Source organism: Schistosoma mansoni, chromosome W (genome assembly GCF_000237925.1).
Source record: "Schistosoma mansoni strain Puerto Rico chromosome W, complete genome".
In the NCBI taxonomy this organism is placed as follows: domain Eukaryota; kingdom Metazoa; phylum Platyhelminthes; class Trematoda; order Strigeidida; family Schistosomatidae; genus Schistosoma; species Schistosoma mansoni.
The window spans coordinates 166,309-183,108 of NC_031502.1; the positions used below are offsets into that span (position 1 = coordinate 166,309).

The window sequence follows — 16,800 nt, forward strand, 5'->3', positions numbered from 1 at the left end:
ATTAAAGAAACTTAAGAATAAATCTACGAAAAACTGAAGTGACTGAAGTAGACTGAAGTAGACTTTTCGACAATAATGAAGTTATTCTTAAATAAAGTCTAGTGTTTCAATACTTTGAATGTCGTACGTTAATTTAGCTGTTTGTTTTGTTTTTTAGCATAATTTTGTGTCATAGTTGTATCTTTTGTGGTTGTGTATCAGTTTATTTTGACTGTTGTTTAAAGAAAATGAACCAGGATTAAGGTAATGAATAAATTAATATGATTTTATTCTCTGATTCTCATCAGGAAACAATCAGAAAACTGATATTTTAGTTTATCTAGCTGAAACTTAAACTTTAAACTAGTCTTGAGTATCAATTATGATTAATTATTTGATCATTATTATATGTTATAACGTCATCTACTTTATTTGTATGTATTAAACACCGTTGGATGCCTGCTCAGTGGTCTAGAGGTTAAGTGCTCGCGCGCGAAACCGATAGATCCTGGGTTCGAATCTCGAGAGGCAGGATCGTGGATGCGCACTGCTGAGAAGTCCCACAGTAGGACGAAATGGCTGTCCAGCGCTTCCAGGTTTTCCATGGTGGTTTAGCTTCAAATGACTCATGATCTCAACTATTATAATTGAAATAACTTATTAACCTTACACTATTAAGCCTTAGCTATTCTGATTATTGTTTTTACTCTCAATTGTTATGTTCAGCCGTTTTAGCTGACTGGAATCGCCACAGCATCTTCAATCTGTTTACCTTATGATCAGTTGTATATAGGAATATTTCACCTTTAGAATAATTATCAGTAATCGAATATTTGAGGTTAAGGTTTTTTTATTCCGGATTCTATTTAGAAATATTATTTCGAACTACGGGCAGATGATTGCAATTGACTATATCTTTAATATTCTGTTGATGTTCTATCTTGTAGCAACTAGCGTAACTCATCTGTCGAATAATTTTTTTAGTTATTGTAAATTAGGGAAAACCATTTTTCAATCCATCAATCATTATCTTTACTCCATATTTTTGCTTAACTGATTTGAAATAATCTAAATCAAATCCAAAGAGAAAATGACTTAGAACGTAGATTTAATTTTGTCGTTGTGGTGCTTTTGGCGATTTGATCGACGAGACTATGATTTATAGACAAGCCAATCAGATATAAGATAACAGAACACGGATTCTGGCGCGAAATCCAATCATTCATTTGGCTAAATATCATTTTGACCTTTTAGCTAGCATCAGTTCGTGATGAAAACCTTAAATCTAATTCCTTACCCTAACCATCAACTGTAAATCATAATTCTAATTCCTCACAATAGTTTATAATCCTCGTTTAGTCCTAGTTAGTAGTTGGACGTTCTCAAGGTCACTTCAGCATCACTCAAAGGTCATCTGCAAATTATACTCCCACCGTATATAATTACAGAGTAATGTTTGATAAAATTTTAATTTATCCTGATAATAATCTTCGTTATAAGGCAGCGAGAACACAGGCGGGAACAATCAAATGTATTCGAATACAACATTACAGAAGATCTCGGTAAGATCTGAGAACCATACAGTAAACGCTTCATTTGTAAGATATCCATAAATCGTCTCGGACTTTGTTGTTCCTTCGTTTTCATATCAATCGCTCCCTGTTCTCGTTCTCTTCTCTTCAATTTTCTCACCCATCTGAAGCCAGGTATTCCACTTTCAACTAGTGATACATACTACTTATATCAGTGAACATCAGTAGTACACAGCACAGTCTCACCGCCCTTTTATAAAATTTATATTAGTCAAGATGGCATTATGCTATCAAAGATAACTTGAAAAATGTTACAGACATTTTGACTATTTGAACGTGTAGCAATTCAAAATCTAATCGGTCAACTAACACATATCGCTTCCATCTAACATGATGAATACTATAGGATAATTTGAAATAGTCAGTATCGAAAAATATTCTACAGTAAGTTTTATAGCTTTAAAACTTGTTTGATTTACACTTTGTTTTTCACGGATTGATCTTGACAGAATTAATAGCGTTTTGATATCGCTCTGAGTCTAATTAAAACAGGGTTTCGTTGAAATCATGCACCGATCAAAGTAAAGTCACCACTGAAATCTTGGAAGCACTGGACAGCCGTTTCATCCTAGTATGAGACTCCTCAGCAGTACGCTAACTGACTGAAAATAAATCAGTAACACAGACAACAACACGCCAAATCACTGTGTCATATGTAAACTAGGAAAAGTTTAGAATAGTACATTTCACTATCCAATTAAAAACTGCTTCACTGGAGTTTCATTTCAGAATGACACTAAAGTTAAGTTGGATTCGGGAAACAATGAATGATAAGTAATCAAGAAGTACTAATGACTACAAATATTGATTTTTGTAATTATGTTATTCAGTAATGAATACACTTGAGAGTCACTCAATGTTTTTTTTAAGATTAGAAAAATGGAAATTACTGACGACTAGTCAAATATTCAGCTAGGTCTTTGCCTAGTAAGATAATAATCGGATCAATCCTCTATCTGTTTGTTATATAAACTGATGAACAGCCGAGTACTCTTATAAGTATTTGACCTGAAATACATTCCAGAAGTCCTTCAAATCCAGTAAAATATTTCGTAGGTTGTATTTATAACAGATTAACTTTATTTGGACGCCGGCTGACTGTTTTTATAATGGTTCGTTTCAACATGTTAAGGTCCTTATCTCTATCTCAGATGAGGCCGCGGGTGCCCACTGTTACGAAACAACTGTTATCCCCCACTGAGAACACTCTGTTACAAATTTAACATCTAAATTAAATCATTCACCAAAATACCACTTCAACGAACCTTCGTTTATAGAGTTTATTACCCAGTGAATTAGGGTCATCAACAAAATACAAGGTCATAGTCTATCATTGATAAAAGTTAGTTGTAACCCGAAGAGCCATAATACATCTGAAGAAGAGAAATCACACCAACCAGCTCCATTTTTGGTATTGTGGTGTGGGCTACTTATATCAACATAAGTAGTATATACCGTGAATCGGGAATAGAATATCTGGCAGCAGAAGATTGAGAAAATTGAGAAGGGAAGAAAAGAAACAGAAAGCAATTGGTGTGAAAATCAAGAGACAATGAAGCCTGAGACAATTAATGAACATTTTTGCAAATGAAGTATCAGAGTTTGCTTTTCCTACTTTATGAAGCAACTTTGTAATTTGTGCTAAACACATAATCGGTTGTCCTCACCTGTGTTTTCCTTCACTACAGTATCACCGAAATGACTTCTCAGGGATATATTTAAACCTGGTATCGGACGCTCTCGATGCCAATACTGAAGCTAGTAATAGCAGTTAGGTCATCCATACACTATCTTAGTAAATGATACGCAAACAGCTTAATTTAGATCTTCCTATTGAATACTTTCAATTATCCACCTAACACATGTATCATTCAGTTTGATTCAATCAAATCAAACCCTTTCACACCGAAATTTAGTAGCATATTTAATGTAAAATGTGGAAATATTAATTGTTTAGTACTTTCTAGTAGAATATTTCACTCAGTCCTTTCAAAATAATGCATAAACTATTCTTTCATGTTCTATTAATGATCTATGGAACTTAACACTAATAGATACACGGTAAAACTATGGTATGCTGACAGACCAATCAGAATCGAGAGTGCTACTTTTACGTTTTTCACAACATTCAAATAACAGGTATGATGAGAAGTGTAAGGATCTTTGCATAATGCTAAGAACGTTTAAAATGATAACAAAAAATAGTTTTCGTCACAATAGGATGTGTGAAATCTGTCTACGCTTTGAAACGCTATTGTTTTCTTTGCCAAAAATTATCCATTTACAAAGATGTTTTCTGACTGTCTAAGAATTATCTAAAGATTCATTAAGGTTGTTTTCAGCTCACCCCTTTGCTATACTTCTGCCAGACACAATAGTTCTTGAAAAAAGCAATAACCGGGCTCTCAGGTCTCTTTTTCTTCTGAACATAAGTTGCTAGAATGAAATTTCAATCTTTTCGTAACAAGTGTAGCTGTAAATTATATATCTGTACTCTACTCAAAATAGTGATGTTATCGCCCTTGTTGCTGGGATCCAGAAAATTCCTCGAGAAAAGCCAGAATAGGTTCTGAAAACGCTGGGGAACATCTAATCCAATTGACACTCAATAAAAGATTTGCCAGAAATATCAAGAAAGTGAAAAATTACTTGTCCCACTTCTGATTGAATGATTACCTATACTGCTACTATGTTTAATAGCGTTCCAGAATTTTCCGAAAGTCCAAGGCCATCTAAAATGCCATAAATACCCTAGATTCTCTGTACACAAACGAACCATGGAGTAAGACGTTTCTTCCATATTTCACGCCTTTTCTCTCGTGTTCAAGTCGCTGTGTAGATTAAGCCTGGTCGTTAATAGAAGAGCTTAGGAACCGAACTTAACGTTCAATTAGAAGACTTATCACCCTTTTGGTAACACTTTAGATATCAACACAGTTAATCTGCAAATACTGCTTTCGTTTGTTTGCGTCGGGGTACAATTAACACGTTTAAAAAACGATTTTCTCTTTTTTTTCTCTTGCATTGTGGTTACGTAGATGATAGCTGTGTCTATTGGTCCAGTAAACTGAAGATAGGTCATAAGTCGAATGTCAAGTTGATAATCTCTTATTATCACAATTCGTATCCATCTTCAATATAGTCATAAGTCTAATTACTTCAGAAGTTGTCTTAAGGATTTGAATCAAGAGTTGAGTCAAGCATAATGTATCATATTAGGAAAAAGGTTAATAGTAAAGAGTGTTTTATGAGTAAACCCAGAATAATTAGTTAAAGGCTTCAAAGTTGATTTTCATTCTATGATATAGCTGTACAGTGTGTTTCCCTTCATGATCGAGGAAAAGCTTAAGTCTCTTCCTTTTAATCCTTATTCAGTAATACTAAAGAGATAGAATCTAAGAATCTGTTTACGTTCTGATGAATCATATATTTCAATCTCATCAGTAACGTCAACATGCTTGGATTAAGGTACACACAGCTAATGTATACTATATAAAAACCTGTTCCCTAAATCTTAATTCCAGTCACAAACTAATGAAATTCATATCTATGAAATCGACATTAATACAGAAGCATTCATACAATAAACCTTTATGTATAATCTTTTCGATACCGAATTCCTAAAGTATTTTGAACTCAAAGACCTTTTAGTTATTTTGTCTTATTGACTAGGAAAGTATTTTAAATAAACCCTAATCAGTTACTAATTTATCCCATTCATTAACTAACGATCATAGTTTCAAGCATTGACCATATGATAAATGAATGGTAGCAGAGAGAAGAACATACTTCATTAACCAATAATAAAACACTTGAGAAAGAATATTGTTATTGATTAGAATATAAGTAAGAACTTTTCGATATGAAAGATGTTTGTAGTGTACTCAAAAAGTTGTGAATGGATAAGGCATGTTAGTTTAGATTGTCTTTCTTCTAAATGGTTATTGATACATTTTCATTCATTTAATTTCCTTCTTAAATTTAAACAAAGATAAAATCAGGGTAATAAGATGAACTGATTAATGAAACCGACTACTTTTTTATATATAGTTGAGATTTAGCTTCAATTGACTCATGATTTCAACTATATAAAAAATTACTAAAATCTCCACAAAACCCTCTTCTCTTAATGGTCATATGCTCACTAGTGACTGACTCCATGAGGTATTTCCTGGAGGTCTAGTAAGAAGCAGTGACCAGTGGAGTTCAACCAGTTCAGTTGGGAGATATCAACTCACTGAAGACAATTGGTGAACGGTTGCTCAATTTCATGGATTAGTTGAAGTTAGACATTAATACCGTTGAATGCCGGCTCAGTGGCCTAGAGGTTAAGCGCTCTGGTGCGAGATTGATAGGTCTTGGGTTCGAATCTCACTCGCGAGGCGGGATCGTGGATGCGCACTGCTGAGGAGTCCCACAGTAGGACGAAACGGCCGTCCAGTGTCTCCAGGTTTTCCATGGTGGTCTAGCTTCAATTGACTCATGATTTCAACTATATAATGAAACATAAATGTTAAAAATACTATTAAAATAAGAATATTGACAGTTTCATGATTACTAAGCGAAATTGGCTGCATAGATCAATGAGATAAATTGTAATCATATGAGGAATGATGCAAAAAAAAGTAACAGAGTAGAATGAAAGATATTTACACTCAATCAGTGAATAGATTGATCAGATTCTATTCATTTAATTGATGTTGTTAAACTTTGATAATTTTTCCTGATCTCATCTGAATGAAGTGTTGTTGCCAAACCATGACAGTTCTCATAAAAAATTATGATCAGTTTGAAGGTGTTATTTATTTTATTTTATTTAAACACATAAATATTGGTACAAGGAAGCACCAGATAAATATGTGCCGCACAAATCAAAAGAGATTTGTGTGGGCGCTGTGATACTCCCCAGGTGCCCAAACTGAAGCAGATGGTTTTCTTAGGGGGCCATACCCCGAGCCTTCGACCTAAAGGTCTAACCCACAAGACAGTGGAGCATCGTAAGGAGATGCAGTCCCATGGTAGGCGGTGACCAACAATTGGTTCATACGCCATTTGTTCTCTCAGGATACTGGAGCTCATGTGCACCATTGGTTTGGAATCATGGTTTTCCAACTCTACTAGGTGGACTTTCCATGTCCACCGACCCGATTAAAGCTCCGGACATTCGCTTTTCGTCCTCTCACTTTCGTAAACAACACCCCCGCCACGAGAAGGCAGTGAGTAGGACTTCCCTGTTAGAGGCTATATACGTGTGGCCATATGAGAGCATTTGGAGAGGGAGAGCGTACTCTCCCCACTCTCGGCCGTACCAGGGCATTTGGGGGTGTTTGAAGGTGTACATATGCATCCTTCTGATAATTAAATGTAACCATTATTTGCCAAAACTATCATTTAGGAAACTATATTAATTATCATTTTTATTAAACTGATAGTTTTTAAAATTTATACTCCAGTTTTCTTCCCTGGAGTACAGAGTATTTTTGACGAATAACATTTCACATAAAGTGATATTGTTTCATGCAATACAAAATGGCGACTAATGAGTCTACGGATTTCGAGAACTTTAAATGGTGTCTGACTAAATTTCAAATCATTTACTTTACTATTAAGTAAAATGACATTGATAAACTTACTAGCGAATGTTACCCCTCACGGAAGTCCTCACAACATTCTCCGTCCAACTCTGTCCTGGCCAATCCTTTCCAGTTCTTTTCAGTTGCTATTCATTCTTTTAATATCTCCTCCCAGTTTTCGATACAGAGTGCATTTTGGCCTTCCTCTTGTTCGTTTCCCCTCAGGGTTTCAAGTAAGCACTTACTTAATAATGCAGTTTGATGATTTCTACAATGTATGTCCTATCCACTTCCAACGTCTGTTCCTATATTCTTCTTCAGATAGAAACTGGATTGTTCTCTACCACAATAGGCTGTTGCACATGGTATCCGATCAACAGGCATTGAGTATCTTGCGTAGAAAATTGTACTTTCTGATGACGACTGTGGTGATTCTCCAAGTATAACTTATGTACAGTAGAAGTATATTGACGTTCGTATTGAAAATTCTGACTTTGATATTGGTTGACAATTGTTTTGAGTTCCATATGTTCTTCAACTTTAAGAATGCTGTCCTCGCTTTGCCAGTCTGGACATTTACATCAGCATCATATCCTCCCTTTTCATCGATGATGCTGACCAGATACGTTAATGCTTCCACATCTTCCAGAGTTTCCCCATAAAGTGTGGTTGGGTTGGTGTTCTCCGTGTTGTATTTGAGGATCTTATTTTTCCCCTTGTGTATGTTGAGGTCTACTGATTCAGAGGCTGCTGCTACAATGGTTGTCTCGACCTGAATTCGGTCGTGTGTATGGGATAAAAATACAAATCGTCTAGTTAAAAGCAAGCTATCCATTGTATTCCGTGCTTCCCGTCAGATGTCCAGGTCTTCATAATCCAGTCAACCACCTAAAGAAAGAAAAATGTGAGAGTAGGCAGCCTTGTGTGATTCCGGCCTTCACTTGAAATGCATCTGTTAACTGTCCTAAATATACAACCTTACAGTGTAGTCCGTCTTATGAATCCCTTATGATGGTGATGACTTTTCACGTACACCAGAATGCCGAATAATGTCCCATGAGGTCCTTCTATCCACACTGTCAAATGCTTTCTCAAAGTCAAGGAAGTTGATGTGTAGTGACGAATTCCATTCAATTGATTGTCCAACGATGATCCATAGTGTCTCAATTTGATCTGTGAACAACCGATCCTTACAGAACCCGGTCTGTTTATATTGAAGTTGTGCGTCTACTGAGTCTTTCGTTCGGTTCAACAGCACAGTTGAAGACTTTTCCTGATACATATATTAGTGTGATGTCTCCATAGTTCTCTTACTTGCCCAGACCTTTCTTTTGCATCTTGATGAGGTATCCTTCTTTCCAGTTTGTTAGCACTTATCCTTCCTCCTAAATCCTTCTAAGTAGAATGTGGAGCATGTTTGCATCTACTTCTGTGTCTAACTTCAGTGCTTGGGTGGGTAGTATGTTGTCTGGTCGTGCTGCTTTCCCACTCTTCACTTGTCTGGTGGCCATGCCGGTCTATTCGATTGTTAGCGGGATGGAATCTATAGAAATGTCTGTGTGTGCTGCTTCTGTCCAGCAGGTTCTGTCGAACTGGCCTATTCAATAGCTCTTCAAAGTGCTCTACCCACCTATTCCGCTGTTCTTGAATCTCAGTGATTGTCTTGCCTTCTTCGTCTTTGATCGGCCTTTCTGGTTTACTATATTTCCCTGCTAGTTTCTTTTTTGTGTCATATGGTTGTTTCATATTTCCTTGTCTTGCAGCTCTTCCTGATGTCGCTGCTCGGTCTTCCACGTATTTCTGCTTGTCGGCTCTAACACTCCTCTCCACTTACTTGTTTGCTCCTGCGTATTCAGCTTGTGCCTTGATTTTCTCTGTTCTTGTTCGGTTGTTGTTGATCACAGTCTTCTTGTTCCTCCTCTCTTCAATCTCGTTCAGGGTATCCGAAGAGATCCACTCCAATTATAAAGAAAGGAGAGTAGCTGAAGCGTTCCATGTAATGCTTAATCCTACTGCTCTCAATTGAAAGGAAGGCCTTACCATACATCCTACCATCTATCCTAGTCACCTAGTCTGATATTATTTACAATTCACACTATTACGTTACAAATTAAACTCTATCCTTTGTCCTTATAAAAGTCACACACTTTTCATCCTTAACAGTGCACACATATATACATACAAATTAACATACATGTCTCTTATGAATTACCTTGACCGAAATGACATGACACTGCTTTATTCGGACCTGTTTTTTGATTGATCGCACCTAATATTCGTGTTGTTCCGTTGTACTATTTAAACTTGGATCAATGTTAATTTGGTTATTTATTCTTTGAAGAAGTGGCTTACACTGAGTCACGAAACGTCAGAAAATCTAATTTTTCTACTCATTTGGACATCCACAAATATATTATTTTTATTTACAATAATCTACCCAATGCTCAATTTATTCGAAATTATCAAGTTAAGCCATGGTAATAATACCTACAACTGTTTCAACTGTTTAATTTAGTGAAGATGTAAAACTAAATATATTAATTTTTAATAGTTGAGATCATGAATCAATTAAAGCTAGACCACCATTGAAAACCTGGAAGCACTGGATGGCCGTTTCGTCCTATTATGGGACGCCTCAGCAGTGCTCATCCACGATCCCGCCTCACGAGGTCCGAAACCCGGACTTATCAGTTTCGCGCGCGAGCACTTAACCTCTAGACCACTGAGCCTGCCGGCATTCACCGGTGTTAATGTTTAACTTCAACCGATCCACGAAATTGAGCGACATATCCATCAATGTCTCAACTATTAAAAATTAATATAACATCCACAAAACCCCTTCTGATAAAAATATTACCTATACCATTTACATTATAATGATTCCAATCATATCTTCTTCTTTTTTTAATCCATAATGTTTTCACTAAACATCAGTAGGATTTTATCAGTTTTCAACTTCGATCTTATTAAAGTTTTAATTTAGACATATACACAAAATTTAACTAACTGGATTTTAGCGTTCAATTCATTAATGTTAGGAGACGTACTACAACATTCAGGACCAAAGGATAATGCTTGTAGCTGAATAGTCGATATTGTTATGCTTGAGTAATTGAAAACATATCCTTTGGTCCTAAATTTTGTAGTACATCTGCTAACATTAATGATTGGAACGCTCAAATCCAGTTTGAAAGCCTCATTCGTCAGACAAATGACCTTATTCCAGTATTTAACTATTAATGTCGTTCATGTCTCGTAACATTGATTGTATTTATCATTGAAAACCAAGTATACATAAATAGAATAAGGAAAATTCTTATTCCTACATTATAATGATCAAAGTAATTATTTGAAAAATCAAACAGTTACTGTATAGGTTCTGATGACCCTTTGAATATATCATGTGACTTATCGCCAATTAAAGCACCGACTTATTGATCAGAGCAAAGACGCATAAATCAGAACAAGTAGCCTAGAGTCAACTCTGAGTCCTTATTGATCCACTGAGATAGTAGCTTCTCGCTTAATTCAGCCGGTTTAGTCTAATACACCAAAATCAGCCTCCTCTATATGAATCCTGTATTTCAGGCATACAAACAAATCAGACCACATCATACCACAAAATAGAAAATAAAAGTTATACAAGATCAAGCCAAAAAGTGTCTGTGAGTGTGAGATACTATAACTAATAAGTTGGGATCGTGGATACGCACTGCTGAGGAGTCACATAATAGGATGAAACGGCCGTCCAGTGCTTCCAGGTTTCCCATGGTGGTCTAGCTTCAATTGACTCATGCTTTCAACTATGAAAATACTAAATCCTAAATCTTCTGATAATAATAATAATAATAATAATAATAATATGCTCACTAGTGACCGACTTCGAGAGGTAAATCTAGGAGTTCTAGTGAGAAGCAGTGACCAGTGGAGTTCAAACCACGTCTGTTGTGAGATATCAACTCACTGGAAACAATCGGTGAACGGTTGCTCAATTTCGTGGATCAGTTGAAGTTAGATATTAACACTGTTGGATGACGGCCGGCTCAGTGGTCTAATGGTTAAGGGCTCTGGCGCGAGACTGGTAGGTCCTGGGTTCGAATCTCACCAGTCGGGATCGTGTATGCGCACTGCTGAGGAGTCCCAAAATAAGACGAAACGGCCGTCCAGTGCCTCCAGGTTTTCCATGGTGGTCTAGCTTCAATTAACTCATGATTTAAACTATGAAAATATCTCATATTAATCAAAGACGACTTATTAAGAGAGAAATATAAGGTTTTCATCACTAGTGAACCTTATCAAAGTTATGTCTTTCGGTGATAAAACCGTTAATCAGAATTCCGATTAGTACAACTTCGTATCTCTGAGTTGACCAATTATACATCCGATTGGCATTAGTAACCTTTAGCCAACTCCTAAGCCCATATTTGTTCATGATCTGGCAGCTCCTCTCTTTCTGGCCAACCTCAGTTATCTTATATTTTAAACAGATGTGGTTCGTATTCAGGCTTACTAGACCACATCAAACCATAAAATGAAAAAATTATCATTATATATGAACGAGTCAAAGGTTGCCGTGAATGAGGGAGACAGCATATAACCAATCGGTAACAAATTAAGAATAGTAAATGATATAATAGTAGTTAATATGCCAATTGAAATCCTATGATAAAAGGAATTTATACATAATAATCTAGTTACCTAATAATTATACAATAACAATTCGAATAATAATAGTGCCTAAATTATTCCTGGAATTTTGCATTCTTTTAGTCTTCGTTCGGGTTGATGTCATGACTTCATGAATCTTCATCGACTGAGATGGTTAGGCCACGTGTTTATTTATTTATTTATTTAAACACATAAATATTGGTACAAGGAAGCACTAGATAAATATGCGCCTCACAAATCTCATTCGATTTGTGTGAGGGCTGTGATACTGCCCAGGTGCCCAGACTGAAGCAGGTTACGTGTTACGTATGCCTGAACACCTATTACCACGACGCGCTATGCTGACTGGTGTAGGGGATGGTTGAAAGAGAGTTAGGGGCGGCCAAACCAAAACGTAGCATCAGAGCATGAAGTCACTAACTTCTAGTTTGAGCCATGTTGGCAGATGCAGACTACTTGGTTGGGGTCCACGTGACTATCGTAACCAATGGTTGGAGACTCTAGATGATATGGCTCAGAATCGATCACAATGGCGTAGGTGTATACACTCTTTATCTTCCCTTAAACCTTGAGATTAAAATTCCTTCATAACTTTCTTCCTTCCTGTACTATATCCTTATATACAACCTATCTTTTATATACTACCGCCACCAAATTAAGTACTTCTGTGAATCCGGTGTTGATCTTGTTGTGCTAACGAGGTATGGCATTTTGGACCGATGCGTAAATGTGCCTGGTCCTACGTTGTAGCTGACTGACTGACTGGCGTTCGGGTATAACAATAAGAGAATCATAGCTAAGTCTTATTTGTCTAACATCATCAAATAATAGTCAAATAATAGTGGTCAAATAATAGTGGTAGGAAGTCGTTTACCTCGAGTAGGAGTAACCTGTTTTTAGATTAGAATGGTAACAACACGGCTGACCGTAGTGTGTTTATTATTAACCGAAATCATAAGAGCACATCAGCTGTTTTCTTATGCATACAGTTTATGACAAAATGATCGTTCACTGTGGATATGAAAACTAGTTTCAGATTTTCATATTGATTATTAATAGTTACCAAAACTTAATTTCACTGACTTTTATTTTGAGTTATTCACTTAAATGGTTACATCCGGTACTTATTGTTCACCAGTTAAGTTTGGAATAATAATAATAATCAGAAGGGGTTTTTGTAGAGATTTAGTAATTTCATAGTTGGAATCACGAGTCATTTGAAGCTAGACCACCATGGAAAACCTGGAAGCACTGCTTTAAGACCGTTTCGTCCCATTATGGGACTCCTCAGCAGTGCGCATCCACGACCTCGCCTCGCGAGATTCGAACTCAGGACCTACCAGTCTCATACCAGAGCACTTAAACGATAGACCACTAAGCCGGCATCCGATGGTGTTTATGCCCAACTCCAACCAATCCACGAAGTTGAGAAACCGTTCACCAATTGTCTTCAGTGAGTTCCTATCTCACAACAGACGTGGTTTGAATAATAATAATAAGTAATCAGTTATTGTACAATGACTGACGAATGGACTAGAGTTTCTCTCTTGTTTGAAATGCTCACCATTTCATAGACTAAAGGTTCTAACTGGTGTGAGTAAATTGTTTTACTCGTTAAGGCTATGAAACCAAGTTATTATATATGATGAGAGGATAGTGGTTTTGTTATTACTGTCACAATTTTTCGGATTTTAAACTTTGCTTTACTTACTATCGCTTTAAAGAGATGTAAAATTTATGGAGTCAAAGGAATCCTATGTTAGTATAATATACAAGTCTTGTTCTGTGATTACAACCATCAGGAGTTATTGTATTAATGCTGATGATAGTATTTTTGGGGTAGTTATAGATGTGTTGCATTTTTAAAGTACATTATTATGGAATACTTTTAAATATTCAAGATACTTTGGATTGTAGAACAAATTTCACTCCATTGTAAGATTAACTAAGTCTAAATTGATGCTTTAGAATCATTTAAAAATTGTCATGTTTTATATTTTAGAATGGAGTCAGAACCACCCATTATCCATGAAAAAGTACATCATGGAGTGGATCCCGACGACCATGTTGCAGTTGAAGGGTCCGGTGAAGAATTCAAACAAAAAATGGATGATTTTATCAAAGAATTAGCAGTAAAAATGCATGGTGAGTTAAACAGAAAGAAATTTAACATTGTTTACGCAGTCTAGTTGATCGAATGTAAAAATTTCTAAACTAAATATTTTCAAAAGATCATAAATGTAATCTGTCTGCTCCATTTAATAACCAATGATGTATATACTTGGATTCTAATTCTATTGAGGGATCAAAATCATTATACTTTCGACTTAACTTAGGAAGTAATTTATTGATGGATTCCAGAATAAATCATCATTTCAACAGGCGATGCTAGTTGTATTGAATTCAAAGAGTAGATAATTACAATTAGCTACTATAGACTTTTTATGACCATAGTCTAAATGTGACGTATAAAGGGTTGAAAAACCGAATGACTTTCACGAATACTGAGATACCTGAAAGTTAGTCATGAAGCTTTATTGACTAAGAGATTGTACACAAAATCTTTACTGATGACTAAGGTCTTCCTGATTTCTTCTATAAACTCTTGGTGCTTTTCGTTCAGAAAATTTCAGGAGATACTTGTAATTTTCAACGCGAGGAGACAGACTGGTGATAAAGTTTTAAGAAGGACGAAAACTGAGAATTACCATTAGTGTTGGATTCCGTGTTTTTACTGAAAGACAAATGTTAGCAATATGAGGCATGTGCTATAAACCTCTTGGTAGATAGTGGTTGAATTACTTAACTATTAGCCTATCTACTATACTCAGCATCCTAGGTCTAACTTGAACATTAGGCCCCTACTGGTTCAGCTACAGTTTGTCTGTTTCGAAGGTATCCATGAATGAACGACTGTAGAACCAGAAAGACTATCATTAATACATATTGAAGTATGTACCTACATAGCAAAGTGTGTAGTGGGGACGTAGTTGGCTAGTATGTTGAGCAATGTGATTTTGAATCTTGGCTGGGATATACCCTTACTGATGAATAATATCCAGTAGAAAATTCACGTTTGAATCATATACTTTTGATGCTAGATGGTTGTAGGCGGCTAACTGTCAACTCCGGACATAAGTCGCATGTTAGTTGGCACTCGCCAGCTAGGCATACCTTTATTCTTAACGAAATTAGTTCTCCATGTGGGATTCAGACACTCATCATCCAGCTTCATATCCTTAGATATTGCTACTAAGCTATTCTTGCCGGAACTGACTACAAGACTGAAATATTTACATTGGCTGGATTGGATTCGATCAGCATGAAGTTGGTGATCAAACAATTTACTTTCACACTTGTTATCTGTTTTTGAAACTCTTCACTAATTACATCCAGTTCCATTTTTTTCTTTCTAGTTCCAACAGGAGCAGTGATTGCTATGGTTATTGGTGTGATCCTATTTGTTTTATTAATATTGTTTTGTATTTGTAAACGATGCGTATTCAAACGTCGAAAAAAGGATCGTGGAGCGAAAAAAAGCAAAGCAGATATTAAAAGTGTACAACTTTTAGGCAAAGGTTTAGCTAAAGATAAGGTGAGATTTATTGGTGTTTATCAATGCTGTTTTATAAAATGTTTCAGTGAGCTTTTAAGTCACTTTCAAGAAAGTGTTCATTACCTATCGGCTGTGTTTTCTTTTCTTAAAATCAAATTAAGTGGAATGAATGATCAAGCCAACTGATCTAATTGTAGTGGGTGTAAGAATATGAACATTCAGTAGTTATCTTTTCATATTCTGGGAGCTGATTGAATGGTATACTCCCATGACGATACTATGAATCGAGTCTTGGTGGCCAACCCCATACCTTTAGACCATTGAGTTGGAACCACGTTATCTACATGTCAACCTTCATTTAATCTACGATATATCATGACCATCATACAGTATTATCTTTGATACTTTTCTGATTTACTATATGGCTGAACTCTTGTTTGATTTGCGAATATGTTTGAATCTGTTGTTTACTGACCAACAATTATTTTCTGAATGGATTAGTCATAAGGAGAAATTTGAGTTGTAACCTAAGTAGTCACCTATGAATAAGTAGTTCAAAGCCTACATTTTTCCCGTTAAGAAGTTTGGTCTCTATCTCCATATACTTGGACGACTTTATCCTATTCTGTCCAGCTTGTATGAAATAGATCCACTTTTGATTATAAAATGGGTAGAGCTTGATAAAACCCGGCTCGCAGCATTGAGATGAAATTAGCTAATTGAAAATTCTTTTTAAAAAAACGAGTGTTTGGATAAGTTATTGATAAATTATCTAAGGTTTACAAAAAGATAATAAATAAATTCACCTACTCCATTTTACCTTATTTCAAGTCAGCTTGTTTGACTTCTCAAAACCATGGATTATTCATCAGACGTAGCCGGTAAGCTAGATCTCACCACACAAACCCTACTAACAGTTTGTGGTTTAATGGGTTTATGTGGTGCACTAACTGTACGGTAAAAGTTCAGCAAAATAGTTTTAATTTATTTTAACGTTTTTCTTGTTCAAATCACGAACTGATCTTAGCTAGACCATCATCGGAAACTAAGGATCACTTGATATCTGTTTTATCTTGGTATGGGACTCCTCAGTAGTGTGCATCCACAAGCTCATTACAGGGAATTGAACGTTGAGAAAAATCGATACTTTTCTAGAGGACATTTCTAGAAGAATCTTTTAAGATATTGTGTATGTCTTTCTTTATATAATCAAATAATACACTACAATAGGTCAAAAAGGAATTCAAATTCATAACACTAACGAAAGATGTATCATTTAAGGTTGATGTATTTGGAGTGTATCTAGAGTTTCCGGTTTTTTTTCCTCTCATTTAGTGAATGTATGCTGCATATTAGAGTGTAATTCTCACTACAGCTTTTACCCCAACTGGCTAAAGGTATCATCAACTTTCATATATATAGTTCCCTGAAT

At 35.8% G+C, this 16,800-nt stretch overlaps 1 protein-coding gene across 1 annotated transcript in view; it reads left to right on the forward strand.

The window, feature by feature from the left end:
* Positions 1 to 16,800, forward strand: part of Smp_175900 (putative synaptotagmin 1,2) — a 33,627-nt gene that overhangs the window by 1,448 nt on the left and 15,379 nt on the right. The window contains exons 2-3 of the mRNA XM_018799854.1: positions 13,815 to 13,957; positions 15,229 to 15,407. Coding sequence (XP_018653725.1) covers positions 13,815 to 13,957; positions 15,229 to 15,407 — 322 coding nt within the window. The remainder of the gene's footprint in view (positions 1 to 13,814; positions 13,958 to 15,228; positions 15,408 to 16,800) is intronic.